The sequence below is a fragment of the Gopherus flavomarginatus genome, chromosome 13, assembly GCF_025201925.1.
Source record: "Gopherus flavomarginatus isolate rGopFla2 chromosome 13, rGopFla2.mat.asm, whole genome shotgun sequence".
NCBI lineage: Eukaryota > Metazoa > Chordata > Testudines > Testudinidae > Gopherus > Gopherus flavomarginatus.
Genome location: NC_066629.1, coordinates 14,888,049 through 14,903,090, shown reverse-complemented (window position 1 = coordinate 14,903,090; position 15,042 = coordinate 14,888,049). Strand labels below are relative to the sequence as shown.

Genomic DNA, 15,042 nt, shown 5'->3' with positions numbered 1-15,042 from the left:
CAAATCCTTGGATGCTCTGGGGCTGGAGCACCCACGGGGAAAAATTAGTGGGTGCGCTGCACCCACCGGCAGCCAAGCTTCCTTCCCCATCCCATCTCCACCTCCTCCCCTGAGTGCACCATGTCCCTGCTCCTCCATCTCCACCTACCTCCCAGCGCTTGCTGCCACCAAACAGCTGTTTGGCAGCGTAGCAAGCTCTGGGAGGGAGGGAGGAGGAGCAGAACATGGCGTGCTCAGGAGAAGCGGCAGGGCCAGGGGCAGGGAGGGGGCGGAGTTGGGGCAGGGACTTTGGGGAAGGGGTTGCAATGGGGGACGGTGCAGAGGCAGTGGAGCTGAGGGCAGAGAGGGATCAGCACCCAATGGGCAGAATAGAAGTCGGCGCCTAGCTATGTTGGTGGGAGAAGCTACACTGATATAGTGCTGTCCACACTGGTGCTTAGATTGGTGTAACTTGTGTTGACATAAGTTCTACTGACATAAGTTGTAGTGTAGACATGGCCTCAATAGAGCTGGCTGGGATTTCAATGAGAGCTAACATTTTTAGTTTTTGGCAACCAGAGCCAGAAATTCATTTAAAAAAAAAACAGTTTTTTTTTTTGACAGAAATGGAATTTTTTGCAGTGAAAATTTCCCTTTTATTGAAAAGCTTTTTGTCATTCAAACAAAAACATTTGGATGAACTCCAGGATCTGCCACCAACTTTAAGCAAGTCATGTTACCGCTCTGTACCTCAATTTCCCCATTTGTAAAATCTACCTGCCTCCATAAAGTGCTTTGAGACCTACAGTGCTACAGCAGGGTTAAAGGCTTGGTGACAATTTTTTTATGATGACTTTCTTCTGCAGTAACATTATATTTCAAAAGTGTGTTTGAAAAATGAGCACTTCAAGGGTCAGATCTCTAATTGAGAGGATAGGGATTTTTGAACAAATGTATATACACATCTACCCCGATATAACGTGACCCGATATAACACAAATTCGGATATAACGCGGTAAAGCAGTGCTCCAGGGGGCGGAGGCTGCACACTCTGGTGGATCAAAGCAAGTTCGATATAATGCAGTTTCACCTACAACGTGGTAAGATTTTTTGGCTCCCAAGGACAGTGTTATATCGGGGTAGAAGTGTATCTATTTTTTATTGCAGCCGCCCTGAAAACCGAACTGGTTCTTGCCATATAAATGCTTCTCACCAGGATTTACTCCAAGGTCCAAATTTCTGGGCTGACATCATTTGCTCTGGTGGGGGTGGCCATGCATTGCTCAGTGACTGACTCAGCAATTGCATCACTGTATGGATCGTGCATTATGTAACACTGTGTTAATCTGGGATTTTCCAGCTCTTTGTTCGCCTCCTTCCTTGAATGGCTTTTCTGCTGGGTTTTCGTCACGCTGCATCTTATTACAAAGGGACTTTTTCTAAGATTCCCTGTGCTTCCATCTCTTCCTCTCCCTCTTTTTCCCTAAGCTCTATGGCTGGGAATCCAGCACTGGGCATGGGGCAAACCAACTCAGGGGAAGTAATACTTCCCCTCCCCCTTTTCCTCCCTCACACCCTTCAGTTTTCACCTAATCAAAACCTTTTGGGGCACTTTGAAGTGTTCAGTCAGCTCTATTTTTCTCTTTTTCATGCTACTGGGTTCCACAGGGGCCTTCTGAGGCTGAACTAATTGATGTCTGTGAAACGCTTTGGTTGTATGGTAGCCAGCAGCTCATTCTGTGATGGCTCAATCATGGCCAGCCCTTAGACCTTGTGGAATGGTGTTATACTACATAAAGCCTGTAAATTAGAGAGCCGGAGTGGGCGTGTCTGTGTCTGTCAGCCTAGAGATTCCCCTTTGCGACTGCGCCAATGGAATTCTATCTCAGCTACACCACATCAGAACGTTACTGTACTGTGTAAAGACCCCAGTCCAGTAAAGCACTGATGCACGTGTGTCTCTTTTAAGGATCTGAATAATCTGGTTGTAATCAACAGGCCTATTCATGTGGGAAACCTACAGTTTCTGCTGACTTCAATGGGATGTGCTGGCACTCCGCATCTTTCAGGATCGGGCCCTAAAGGAACTTCCCAAAGCTGAGTGAAGTCAATGGGAGACTTGGCATTGATTTCAATGGGCTTTGGAGCAGACCCTAGAGGCCTTTTAAAAATCATATGTAGTAAACAATTTTAAGGTATAATTATAGTGTAGATAATAGATTTGTGGTTTTCTGTTTAAAAAACACTAAGGTTTGACTTTCCCCATCTTAATAATAATAAACCTAGCCCTTGCCTAGTGCTTTTCACCAGTGGATCTCACAGCACTTCGCAAAGGAAGTCAATATCATTCCGTGCTTTTGCGGTGGTATAACTCTATTGACATCAGTGAAGGAGATACTCCTGTTTTACACCAGGATAACCGAAAAGAGAATCAGGCCCATTGTTTTTAACCCAGCAGTGTCCCTTATCCAAGAACATCCTTGAAACAGTGGCATGACCCCAGGTTAAAACTACCACTTCCAATCTGTGCTGCACTGATGTGATATGTTGTCACATGCTATCCTGCTGGGGAGTTTGTGGGTGAAGTTGTAAGGCAGCTGGGAGGAGGTTTAAATGCACGTTGTTAGGCTCACTTATTTTTTTGATTCAGTTCTGGATGTATACTTGCTGTGGCTCCAAACGCCATGATCCTCTGCCTTAGTGGGGCATGAGATTTGGTGAGTTGTTTATTTGTCTCTTCTTCTGCTTCTTTCAGATATGGAATGTGCAGATGTGCCTTTGCTAACCCCGAGCAGTAAAGAAATGATGTCCCAGGCGTTGAAGGCCACCTTCAGCGGCTTCACGAAAGAGCAACAGCGTCTGGGAATCCCCAAAGGTATGGCACAGTAGTGCCCAATGGGCAGAGCCCTGTGCAACGGGCAAAACCATGATAAACCACGAGGCATTCCTTCATCTGAAATATCCTCTTCTCCAAACGCCTTGCTCGTTTCCATTCCATCTCTCTTGCCATCACCTTGACCCTGGCTTCTTTAGCTGGAGGAATACACAGGTGATATCTTCCTCCATTGCTTGACAGATTGACCTATGTGATCTCTGTCCACCTCATTCAGAAGCTGAGACAATCTTTGCTCTCATCTGCCACAGTGAACCGTACGCCTTTAATTATGTTCCCTCTCCAGGCAGCACAGGGACCCTCTACCTCTGACTGTTATGTCATGGGAGATTTTCAACTCCTTTAATTTTTACTATGGGCAGAAGTGTCAAGTGTCCTTTGGCATAACCTGCAAGGTGCTTGTGGTTTGAATGAAAAAAAAAAAAAAGATACTGGAAGACTGATTCCCATAGGGAAAACATGGGCTGTTATAAACCTTGTCTCAAACCAGGGTTAGGAGCCGAGAAAGGATCTGCAGTGGCAGACAAAAGTAACACTCGGCCCTACAGGAGGAAGCTAAACTGATGATGTTCCCCACCATTGTACGTTACACTTATGTCAACCCAAAGGTGGGATCTGTAGGGCACTGCCTCAGTTTGTATAGTTGTAGGGCTTGCTGATATTTTGGTCCCCACTGATGTGGTGTGTCTGTAACACATGGTGATTGAACAGTTGCTGTGTTCCACACTAGAAGCAGCTGCATTTCAGAGGGCGGGTGAAGTGACCACTGTAGATCCCTGACTATTAACTTCCTGAGAAGTCCTATTAATGGCTGTCTCCCGTGACCCCTTGGTGCAGACCCCCAGCAGTGGACGGAGACTCATGTACGGGACTGGGTGATGTGGGCTGTGAATGAGTTCAGTCTGAAGGATGTGGATTTCCAGAAGTTCTGCATGAATGGGGCTGCTCTCTGCGCTCTGGGCAAGGACTGCTTCCTCGAGCTAGCGCCTGACTTCGTGGGAGATATTCTCTGGGAACATCTGGAGATTCTGCAGAAAGGTAACTGAGTGAGTCACACATGGGCTACACCAAGGGGCCTTGGATGCATATATTAAAGAGGCAGACTGAATCTCAGGCCCTTCAAGAGCACGGCTTTGGGTCTGAATGCAGTTGGATTCAGTAATTTACCAACCACTGGCACAGTGATGCCTCCAGACTTTTTGGCTAAACAGAATCTGGTGAGGCCATATTTGGATGGGAGACCTCTTAGGAACATACAGGTGTTGCCAGAAGTGGTGTTGTGGTTCTATGCAGCTAGGGTCGCCAAGTCTGGTTGGCGGGGGCCCGGGGCTATGGTGGCCTCCCTGCCTTCCCTACCTCCGCATGGCTCCCAGAAGTGGCCACCAGGTCCTTGCAGCTCCTAGATGCATGGGCAATCAGAGAGGCTCAGTGCTCTGTCCCTGCCTTGAGTGCCGACTCCACAGCTACTACTGACTGGGAACTGTGACAAATGGGAGCTGCGGGGACAGTCTCTGCCGGTGTGAGGGCAGCACGCGGGACCTGCTGGCCACTTCCTGGGAGCCACGGTAAGCACTGCTGGGACCCTACACTCTGGACCCCGTCCTGCAGCCCAACCCCCTTCTCCAGCCCAGCGTCCCCTCCCACATCCAAACTTGCTCCCAGAGCTCACACCCCCCCCAGTACCCCAGCACCCTACCCTAGCCCTGAGCCCCCTCCTGCACCCCAAACCCCTCATCTCCATCCCTACCCCAGAGCTCACCCACCCCCAGACCCCAACTCCCAACCCGGATCCATCTCCTTCACTCCAAACCCCTCATCCCTGGACCCACTCCAGAGCCCACCCCCTCCAGCCAGAGTCCTCAAACCCCTGCACCCCAATACTCTGCCCCAGCCTGGAGCCCTCTCCCGCACCCTGAACCCCTCATTTCTGTCCCACCCAGAGCCCACACCCCCAGCCCAGAGCACATATCTCCCCAGCCCTCCAACTCCCTGCCCCAGGCCAGAACCCAAACCCCTCATCCCCAGCCCACCCCAGAGCCTGCACCCCCAGCACAGAGCTCTCACCCCCCCACCCACATCCCAACTCCCCACCCCAGCCCGGTTAAAGTGAGTGACAATGGGGGAGAGCAAGTGATGGAGGGAGAGGGGATGGAGCGAGCAGGAGAGGGGCCTCGGAGAAGGGATAGGGCCTTGAGAAGGGGCGGGGCAGGGGTGTTCAGTTTTATGTGATTCAAAACTTGGCAACCCTATGCAGCTGATGCCCTTTCTTCTGAGGGTCTGTCTACCTTTGAGTGGGGAGGGGTGATTCCCAGCTCGTATGCACATACCCAGACTAGCTCAGCTCGACTGAGTGCCTAAAAATAGCAGCGTGTCCATGGCAGCACGGGCAGGGTTCACGTTAGTCGCCCTGAGAACAATCTTGCTGGACCCTTGGTACATATTCAGATGGGTAGCCTGCACCGTGGCCTGTGCTGCTGTGGATGCATGGCTATTTTTAGGCTCTAGCCTGGGTACATGTATGCACACTGGGAATCACACTGCCCTGCTCAAATGGAGACATACCCAAGTCGGCACTGGGTGCTGCGGGAGATGTCGTCTTTCCGATAAAACATAAAGCAGAGGGTCCTGGCCAGTTGTGGTCAGTGAAGAGCTCTTGGCACCCTTTGAAAGAGGAAGGGTGTTAACGCCAGCTTCTTGGCCGAATTCCAGAGCAAGGCAGGGACATTCTGCATTCCTAGAAATGAAAGAGTTGTTTTTTTTTTTTTTCTCAAGGCATTCACCCTTGGCCTAACTGGTTCCATTGGGAATTTTAATCATTGACTTCAATGAGAGAAGCTAGGCCAACACTTTTGAATCATACCCAAACTTTCCAGTTGCAATTAGAAACTGTTTTTCTTTGTTCCTTGGGTGTGGTTAAACAGCAGTTGTGTTTCACACCAGAGGTGGCTGCATTTCAGAGGGGGTGGGTGAAGTGATCTCTGTCTATCCATGCATACCACCTTTCGTGGATCTTGATTTTCATAAATTATCTCCGGAGGGGAGAGCGCTATAGAAATGCAAAGTGTCTGATCCGCTATCTTGGAGGGACAGAGCTACCTAAATGACTGATGAGGAGCCTGGGCTGTGTAATTGAGACACGAATAGTGGCAGCAGGCACATCCAATTCAGCAAAGTACTAAAGCACATGCTTGACTTTAAGCATCAGCTGTAATCTCATTAATTTCCCCAAGATTTATGGCCCACTGAAGTCAATGGAATGGGCGTTGGATCTGGCATGTGCTGAATTGCTTTGCTGAATGGGGACTAAAGGTCTGGAGCAAGTGGGAAAATGGTGGGTTTTAAGACCCCATGAAGATACTGCTCCTTCACTGAGAATTTAAAGAAGCAGCTGCCCCAGTTAGAATCAGTGGAGATCTTGAGACCACCTTGCTGCATTCTCCCTACTGCACTACCAAGGAATTGCTAACGCACGGCGAAGGGCCCAGAAAACGCAGGGGCACTGAGCAAATTAAAACACACCGTAGCCCACTCTCGACCCCGTGATACAGCATCTAGTTCTTCCTAGGGCTGTTCCATAGCCCACTCTTCCATTGCATTACTTATCCATATCCATTGCATCCACTGCCTGCCTTTGCCAGTAATCCGACTTCCGTGGCTTGGAGAGGAGGGGGATTCTGTGTCGTCCAAGAAATGCATTGTCAAACGGAGGTTAATTACTGATTGCTAATTTTACTGTCACCAGTGGTTTGCAAAGGTAAACATGGGTGTGCATGGTTGCTGCAGCAGCCTGTGTTTTTCTGCTCCTTCTTTGGCTCCAGAATCTTTTCAGTTCTTTTCTTTTTCCGTTAGTTTTTATTGAGCTCTTGGTAAAGTCACCCACGGTAGCAGGATGGTCTTGTGGTTAAGGCACTCGGTACTCAGGAGATGTGGTTTCAATTCTCAGCTTTTCTACCAACTCCCTGGGGCAAGTCACTTGGGCTGAGATCCTAAAAGGTATTTAAGTGTCTAACTCCCATTAATTTCCCTTTAAGCATCTAGGCCGAAGTGACATGCCCAACGGAGTCTATGCCATAGCTGGGAATTGATTTCAGTGGGAGGTAGGTGCCTAAATACCTTTGAGGATATGGCATTCTATGCCTCAGTTTCCCCAGCTGTAAAATATGGATAATGCTTTCCTACCTCATGGGGGCGGGGGGGCGGAGTTTGTGACGTTAAATCTGTTATATGTGTAGGTGCTCAGACTCTGCAGTACTGAAGGTCATGTAATTACCTAGGTAGATAGATGCCCTTAGAAGAAAACTAAAAGCCTTTTTACAGGGTAGGCCCTGGATTCAGCACTGGCTGTTTCTCCTGCAAGAGTGTGAGGACAAGAATAAAGATGCAGTTCTGTCCATCTTATCCTCCGGGCGAGGGACTGGGACTCAGGATGCCTGGGTTCTATTTCCATCTGTTCTCCACACATGCTGTGTCATCTTGTGCAAATCACGTAGATCCTGCATGCCTCAGTCCCTGTCTGTAAAACATGGTTATCTGCATGCCTCTCAGAGGCCCAGGGCAATGTTTGTAAATCACTGTGTGATCCTTGGCTGAAAAGTACTTCTGAATAATAAAAAGGGCAGAAACCTTGTGACTTCCAAACTGGGAAGACAGGGCCTGCTCCTGCTCCTAATATAGTCAATGGGAAGGATCCTTATTATTCACATTATAATGCCACCCAGAAGCTCTGCCCCAAATCAGGGCTCCATTGTGCTAGGTGCTGTACAAACACAAAATCTCTGCTAGGTTTTAAAATGTAAATGTACAAGACAGATTTTTCTATCCGTGTTTTATAGAGGGGAAACTGAGGCATGGAGCGATGGAGCAAATTACCCATTGTGCATTGGCTGAGCTGGGAATTGAGTGAAAGTTTCTTGAACCTTAATCTAGTGTCTTAATCATCAGCTTTTCGTTCCCAAGAGTAGCTGGCCAGTCTTGTCAGCGGGAGCAGAACTGGGGCTGTGTCTGTGAGACCCAAAGCATGTAGCTTCACCTTCACTAAACCACCCAGAAGCATTAGGTCACATGAGGCCACAGGGCAACCTCCCGGTCCCTCTTATTAACATGCCTCTCCTGTTAGCTCTTTCAGAGAGAGTGACTCACCTACCACAGGCTGCGCAAGGTATAAAAATGGCAGCAGCTGGGCGATTTTTCCTTCATGTATTTGGGTGTTTGCAGTCATATTTTTCCAGATTTCTTCCTAAAATAACTCCCATTTACCAGCAGCCATCAGTGCCCTCTGCATGACTGTAAACCTAGCTGAAAGTTGCCCTTTTTAACCCAGTCCCACCCTTTCCCTGTGGTCACCCACCCTGCTGCTTGGCAGACTCCATGGGGAGGGGAAAAGCGCGCTCGGGATTAGGTCTCTCTCCACAAAACCTTCCTTTGTTTGAGACAATTTTCCACCCTGCAATCCCAGGAGAGAAGGCCAAAATTAGCCTTCTTCGAGTGAACGTGCATTATCTTTGGTTAGTTTTTCTCCAGCCTCAGCAGAAATAAACGCAGGCAGAGCAATTCGTGCTTTTAGTTTTGTTGCACTTTGTAATGTCCCATTACCCCGTGTCTGTCCAGGCGCTGGGCGCTCTGCAGCTGCTCCTGCAATGAGCAAGTGGGGAACAACAAAAGCCAAAGAGACACTGTGCTGCCTCCAAACTGGGAAGACAAAATCAGCTCTCGTATGGGAAAGCACTGATGTGATGGATGGAAAGGGGTGAAATGAGATGTGTATTGAGTGTACGGTTGTTGTTATTAATTAATTTCCAAGATCAGGCCCCATTGTGCTAGGCGCTGTACGTAGAGTAGAACCTCCGAGTTCCGAACCCCTTGGGAATGAAGGTTGTTCTTAACTCTGAACTGTTTGTAACTCTAAACAAACCATTATGGTTGTTCTTGCAAAAGTTTGCAACTGGACATTGATTTAATACAGCTTTGAAACTTTACTGTGCAGAAGAAAAATTCCGCTTTCCTTTAGTTGTTTTAGGAGTTTACCTTTAACACAGTACTGTACTATATTGGCTCTTTTTTTTTTATTTTGATCTTTTGTTTTCTTTCTGCTGCTGCCTGATTGCGTACTTCTGTTTCCAAATGAGGTGTATGGTTGACCGTCAGTTCGTGACTCTGGTGTTTGTAACTCTGAGGTGCTTACCTTACACATACCGAAGAGTATTCAATAGGAGTAAGTTGGTGGCTTTGCAGCAAGGTCTAATGAATGTAGGAACAGCGTCTTCTGTGCCTTGCACTTTTTCCTTTGCACATGAGCAGGGCAGGAGCAGCAGAGGGGTGTATGCCCAAAACACAGGCATGTTTTGGGCATACACACACAACTAAAGCTGTTTGGAAAATGAGGAAAATTTTTCTGGAACAGTGTCCCCCTGTTTTTCATTTAAAAAAAAAAAAGGCCAAAGAATGAAAAGGAGCCAAAATGAATGGAAACAAAACAATTAAAATATAGTAATAATCTATATAGCAAAATGACATGATTGTCACTCTCAAGCTTAGAATGTTGAGCCAGTGTGAAGCCTGGTTGAAAGCTCTTTTTGTTCTGAATATCACCAGGTTCAGCCTTCAGCTCTTTCACACTTGATCCATCTGTGATCTGAGGGAGTTAGGCACTCAGTTCAAAGGGATTTGGGTGCCTAACTTGCTTCTGATCTTTTGAAAATCCCAGGTTAAATGGAACCTGGATTTTCGAAGGATCAGACCTCCATATATTCTGACCTCCATCTATAAGAGTTTCAGCAAAGCTGAGATTCCTGTGAGCTTGTTTCTGTAACTTCCCTTTCTTCTTTTAGATGAGATAAAGCCATACTCAGCTAACGGAGTGAACCCTGCATACCCAGAATCCCGCTATACATCGGACTACTTCATTAGTAAGTCTGAGCCCCTTTTCCTCAAAGCTGCTCCTCTTTTCCTCCAAATAGTCCAACATGATTGCATCTGGCGTACAGTGAGCTGGCCACTAGCCTATTTAAAATAGCTGGAAGGGGTTAGAAAAGTGACAGTTGCTCTAGGGTTATCTCTTTTCTCAATCTTCTGAGCCCCACCTGATTTGTGTGCTGACAAATTACTGCCCCAGTCATGGCAGAATGTGCAGCTTTCACAGTATGATTATCCCTCTTCTGTCTTGTGTTCTTTGATAATCAGAAAGATAGTGAATGGTGGGGGTCATCATTAGGCTTCAGAGATAACATTCACTGAGGATGACCAGGAGAAGTGCACACTTTCGAGCTGTTGCATCAGACAGTCTGCAGTCTCAGACAGACATCACTTCATCAGTCTAAAGACTTAAGCCTACGTTTTTAGAAGTGGTTTCCCGCTTTTTGTTGCCTGGATTTTGGGCAATGAATCTGAAACCGTTAGGGCCTGACTTTCAGATCATCTGCCCCTCCCACTGATTTTGGGTAGAGTTGTGGTTCTTAGCATTTCTGAAGAAGACGAGAGGTAGAAACAGCAGTGGTCTGTTTAGCTTTGAGTCATTGTCTTTTTGGTCAATAGTGAACATTAACACAACCAATTGTTTCACCTGCAGGTTATGGCATTGAGCATGCACAGTGCGTGCCTCCGTCAGAGTTCTCTGAGCCCAGCTTTATCACAGAGTCCTACCAGACCCTCCATCCGATCAGCTCAGAGGAGCTCTTCTCCCTCAAGTACGAGAATGACTACCCGTCAGTCATCCTGCGTGACCCTGTCCAGACGGACTCCCTGCAGACAGACTACTTCACGATCAAGCAGGAAGTTGTAACGCCAGATAACATGTGCATGGGGCGCACCAGTCGAGGTAAGGCCTGGAGTCTCCAAAGTCTCTGCTCGGTTTTCTACTGCCTCCCTGCATCTTGGGTGATTCCTTCGCTTCCCCTGTACACGCACGAGGGTCCCCTCTACCCTGGCTGTTCCTTTTCAGGAGTCACAGGCAAAGAAGCCATCAGTGCCCCATAACTAGTTCCACAGTGTATGTTAGCCAAGGGTCTGGAAGCACTTACATATAATGTCCCAAAGCCTCAGCAGGTGTAAAATAATAATAATGAATAGTGGATCTCAAAGCGCTTTGCAAAGGAGGCCCATATCATTTTACAGATGGGGAAACTGAGGCACAGAGCGATGAGGTGACTTACCCTAAGTCACCCAGCAGGCCAGCGGCAGGGCCAGGAATGGAACCTAGGTCTTCTGGAGTTCCAGTCCAGTCCTCTATCCGCTAGGTAGCACTGCCTCCCCTTTGATTTCAATGGCACTATTGCAGTTTACACTAGCTGAGAATCTGGCCTAATGAATTGAACTTCACTGCTCCAGTGTGAGGTGAGTGTTGTTATCGCCATTTTAGAGGTGGGTTGACTGAGTCCGAGAGAAGGATACTGGCTTGTCTCAGTTCTACATGAGGTCAATAGCAGAGCCAGGAATAGAACCCGGAACTCCTGTGCCCTAAACAACAAGACCAAATGCCTTTTTAGGGTAACATTACTTAACTCCAAACACACAGAACCAGATCCTGCACTGGTCTGAGTGGACTTGGCTTCACTGAAGTCAAAGCAGCTACACTGATTCACACCAGCTGAGGATCTGGCTCATAAGTCCTATGCAAGGAGTGGGTGTCATCCATAAAGCACAAAGCCATTTGCAAAGGAAGGGATCATTATCCCGATTTTACAGATGGAGAAACTGAGGCACACAGCAGCAACGTGACCTGCCAGAGATCGCACACTGAGCAGAACCCAGGTATCTCCCAATACTTATCAGAGTGCCAGTGTTGATGAGAGTCGGTCTTGATGCTCAATGTTACATCTGTTTAATTTTTTAATGTGGAACAAGAACTGAAAAATGCCATGGGTTGGATGTTTGTGAAAAGTCAAGCTGCTTTGCCAGTCCCAGCATCATGGCCCCCACTCATTGGAATCACATGTATGTTACACTAACAGGGCTATTTTCATTCTCTTCTTCTTTTCTATTTTTTTAATTTCCAAGCTGGGGAAAGGTTGTTGGGGAGGGTTTTTTTTTTTTTAAACGACTTCTGCTGATTAAACATTTATATAACACAGGCAAATTAGGCAGATGTGGCGAGCCAAGGGGCAGCTGTGTTGCAATTTTAGGCAAGCCCTTTTGCAAGGACTGTTTTTGCAGATCAGCTTCTAATTTGGTTCCTTCTCTTCTCTTGAACTTTAAAAGCAGGCATCTTGCTAATTCTTATTGAAAGACTTTCACTATCATGATTCAAACTTATACTGGCCTACCGGCCCCACAAGCCTCAAAGAAAGGGCGTTCTTCCAACATAACAGCCTCTCAACCTTGTGCTAAGGTAAGAGGATCAGAGAGGCCTCTATCAGTGAAGCCCTTAACATTTCATTTGTGATTGAAGAAATACAGTGGTCCAGATTCTGATTGACACTAAATCCTGCTCTGATAGTGTAAATGCACCCTCCTGTTGGTGTAAATATATTAGGGATAAGGTCTCTTAAATACTGCCAGAGTGGTGTAAAAGGGAACTTAGTATAAATGGGTATCCGCCCCCAAGTTTATTGTTATAAGCTTCATACTAAAACAACATTAGAAGAGTGTTAAGGTTGCAAATTCAAGCCCCTAAAAGCTAAGGAATGCCAGTATTAAGGCTACCCGTGCAACCTGAACTTGGCCCCTTTGTGCATATGCATTATGATACAGTCTTTAATTACATGATCACAGACTTTTCCCCCATCTTTTCATGCTCAGGGCAGATAGAATCTTTGGAGAATTTAGCTGCCAAACTACAGGTCTCTGTTGAGCATGTGCAAACTAGGATTTTTTTTCAAAGGCTCATAACTTGACCTAATGGAGGTGGATTTTCACATAGATGACAAAAGGCCTGACTTCCTTGCCAAATTTCAAGTTCCTGCTACAAAGCATTGAGTTTGGAATTTGAAATTTGGCAGGGAGGTCAGGCTTTTTGTCATCTTTGTGAAAATCCTTCTCAACAAAATGGTAGGATGAATTTTTTAACATGGGCAAAGCACTTTTTCTCTAACCCTGTTCTGAGAAAATGCCGAATCATTTTTGCTGAAATGTTCTCCCCCTAACATATATCAGCTTGAAGTATGGACATTTTCAGTCCAAATGCATGAAATTTGGCAAGTTCTAAGCAACTGAAAACAAGAAATTATAAATAGAAAGTGTTGGCCAATCTTAATTATAGGCATCATTACCTGTGTCACCTGTAGTAAAATAATGTAAATTAGAGATGGACCTGAGCTGGAACCTCAAATTTAAAATCCTTCAAAACAGAAGTTAAATAGTTAATATTGACAATTAGCGTATTGTCATTAGGCTTCAGAGTCAACACGCCATTAGGATGAATGAGAGCTAATGTCCTAAAACTCAGCCCATTAGCCATTGAAGAAAATGTCAATAGGCTTTAACACCCACATTAGTTAAGCTTTTCTTGCTGCAAGAGCTGTTTAAACTAGAACACAACAAATATTTGGGCGAGCGTGCCAGCTCCATTCCGCCCTCCTTTCCCCTGTGAGATTTACTATCTGGGTCTGAGCCACAGGCAGCTCAGCCAGTGGAAATTTCTTCAGGAGCTCTTACACAATCCCAGCAGCTGTTTTTAGCCTAGTTTGGGAAATTAATGAACTTGAATGATCCTGTTACGCTCTTAGCTTGTCAATAAAGAGGTTGAGCAACAGGCAGAGTAAGGGAACCCGGAGAGTGCAATTGAAGGCTATTTTGGCATCCCTTTTTTAGCCCCCTGCACTTTATTTTTTAAATACAGAGAACCCAATCCTTAGCTGGTGTAAATCAATATAGCTCCATTGATTTCAGCAGAGCTCCCTGCTTTACTCTGGCTGAGGATCAACCCCTAATATATTGCTCTCTGTATAGAAAACAATCAGTAGCATAAATGTAGCCCAGATGTGAACACCTTAGTGGAGGAGAAAAAATAGTTGCTTGAATACTCAACCCACATCTCCCCCTCCGCCCCCCGATTTACTGCTGCTTGGGGGCATTGGGGTGCTACAAGCTTCTGTTATGATTTCCTGCAATAAAACATGGCAATAGAGTCTTGTAGCAAAGAAACTGAGAATGAAGCTTAGCAGGACCTTGTGCTGGCGTTCTGCACGGGGCATGAATCGTACCTCTGCTTATACCACTTGGAATGTGCCACTGCCTAATTCACGCTATGAACGTACCTGTTTGTATGTAAGCTCTCCAGGGTTTTGTAAAGTGTCACGCAGGCCTATGGTGCTATACAGATGATCAGTAGAGATGGGCTCAGGTCAGGAGATTCAAACCCAGATCCTGTAGTTGTGAATCTAGGATTTTCCTTTGCATTGGGGCTGTAGCTTCCACACCTGTCTTTGGAACATGTGGTCCTGCCTGCCCGTTTCAGTGGTGTATTTCTCTTCAAGCCCCAAAGCAATCCCCTTTCAGAAGGTGTGTCAAATTTAGGTGGCCACAAATACAGTTCAGGGTATTTCTCTGCATCTGGGGTGGAGGCTCGGAGTCTGGATTCCTGGGTTCTTTTCCTGACACTCTACAAGTGACTGGCTGTCTGTGACCTGGAGTGAGTCCTTTCATGTCTGTGTGCCTCAGATTGCCCTGCTATGTAACATGGGGACAGTGAATATACACCAGGCTCATGGATGTCAGTGCTTGATTAACGTTTTCTCTGAGGTGAAGGGTGCACTGGAACAGCAGTGTCTTGTCTGGCTTGGAGCTGAAGGTAGTTAGCAGGGCTGTGGTTCCTTCTGCTGTCTGCCTGGCTGGCAGATGGAGTGCACACCTGGGGCGTTGTCCTTCTCCTCACCTTGATTTGTGCATCTCATTTAAATTGCCTCTTTGCAGGCCGGGCGATTCTCATTCTCCCTTCTGCTTGCCAGGTAAACTAGGGGGCCAGGACTCCTTTGAGAGCATAGAGAGCTACGACAGCTGTGACCGCCTGACACAGTCCTGGAACAGCCAGTCGTCCTTCCAGAGCCTTCAGCGCGTCCCCTCCTACGACAGCTTTGATTCTGAGGACTACCCTGCGGCGCTGCCCAACCACAAGCCCAAAGGCACCTTCAAGGACTATGTTCGAGACCGGGCCGACATGAACAAGGACAAGCCAGTCATTCCTGCTGCTGCCCTCGCTGGCTACACAGGTAGGGTCACCTGTCCCAGGGCAGAGCCTT

General features: G+C 46.9%; 1 protein-coding gene across 4 annotated transcripts in view; it reads left to right on the top strand.

Annotated features, from left to right (window-relative positions):
* ETS1 (ETS proto-oncogene 1, transcription factor) overlaps positions 1 to 15,042 on the top strand; it is a 115,307-nt gene that overhangs the window by 83,328 nt on the left and 16,937 nt on the right. For 3 of the 4 annotated variants that reach the window (XM_050921652.1, XM_050921654.1, XM_050921655.1), the window contains 5 exons: positions 2,735 to 2,854; positions 3,710 to 3,910; positions 9,700 to 9,777; positions 10,437 to 10,685; positions 14,752 to 15,012. In XM_050921652.1, the coding sequence (XP_050777609.1) occupies positions 2,735 to 2,854; positions 3,710 to 3,910; positions 9,700 to 9,777; positions 10,437 to 10,685; positions 14,752 to 15,012 (909 nt within the window). The remainder of the gene's footprint in view (positions 1 to 2,734; positions 2,855 to 3,709; positions 3,911 to 9,699; positions 9,778 to 10,436; positions 10,686 to 14,751; positions 15,013 to 15,042) is intronic. The other variant, XM_050921653.1, reaches the window with a different exon arrangement.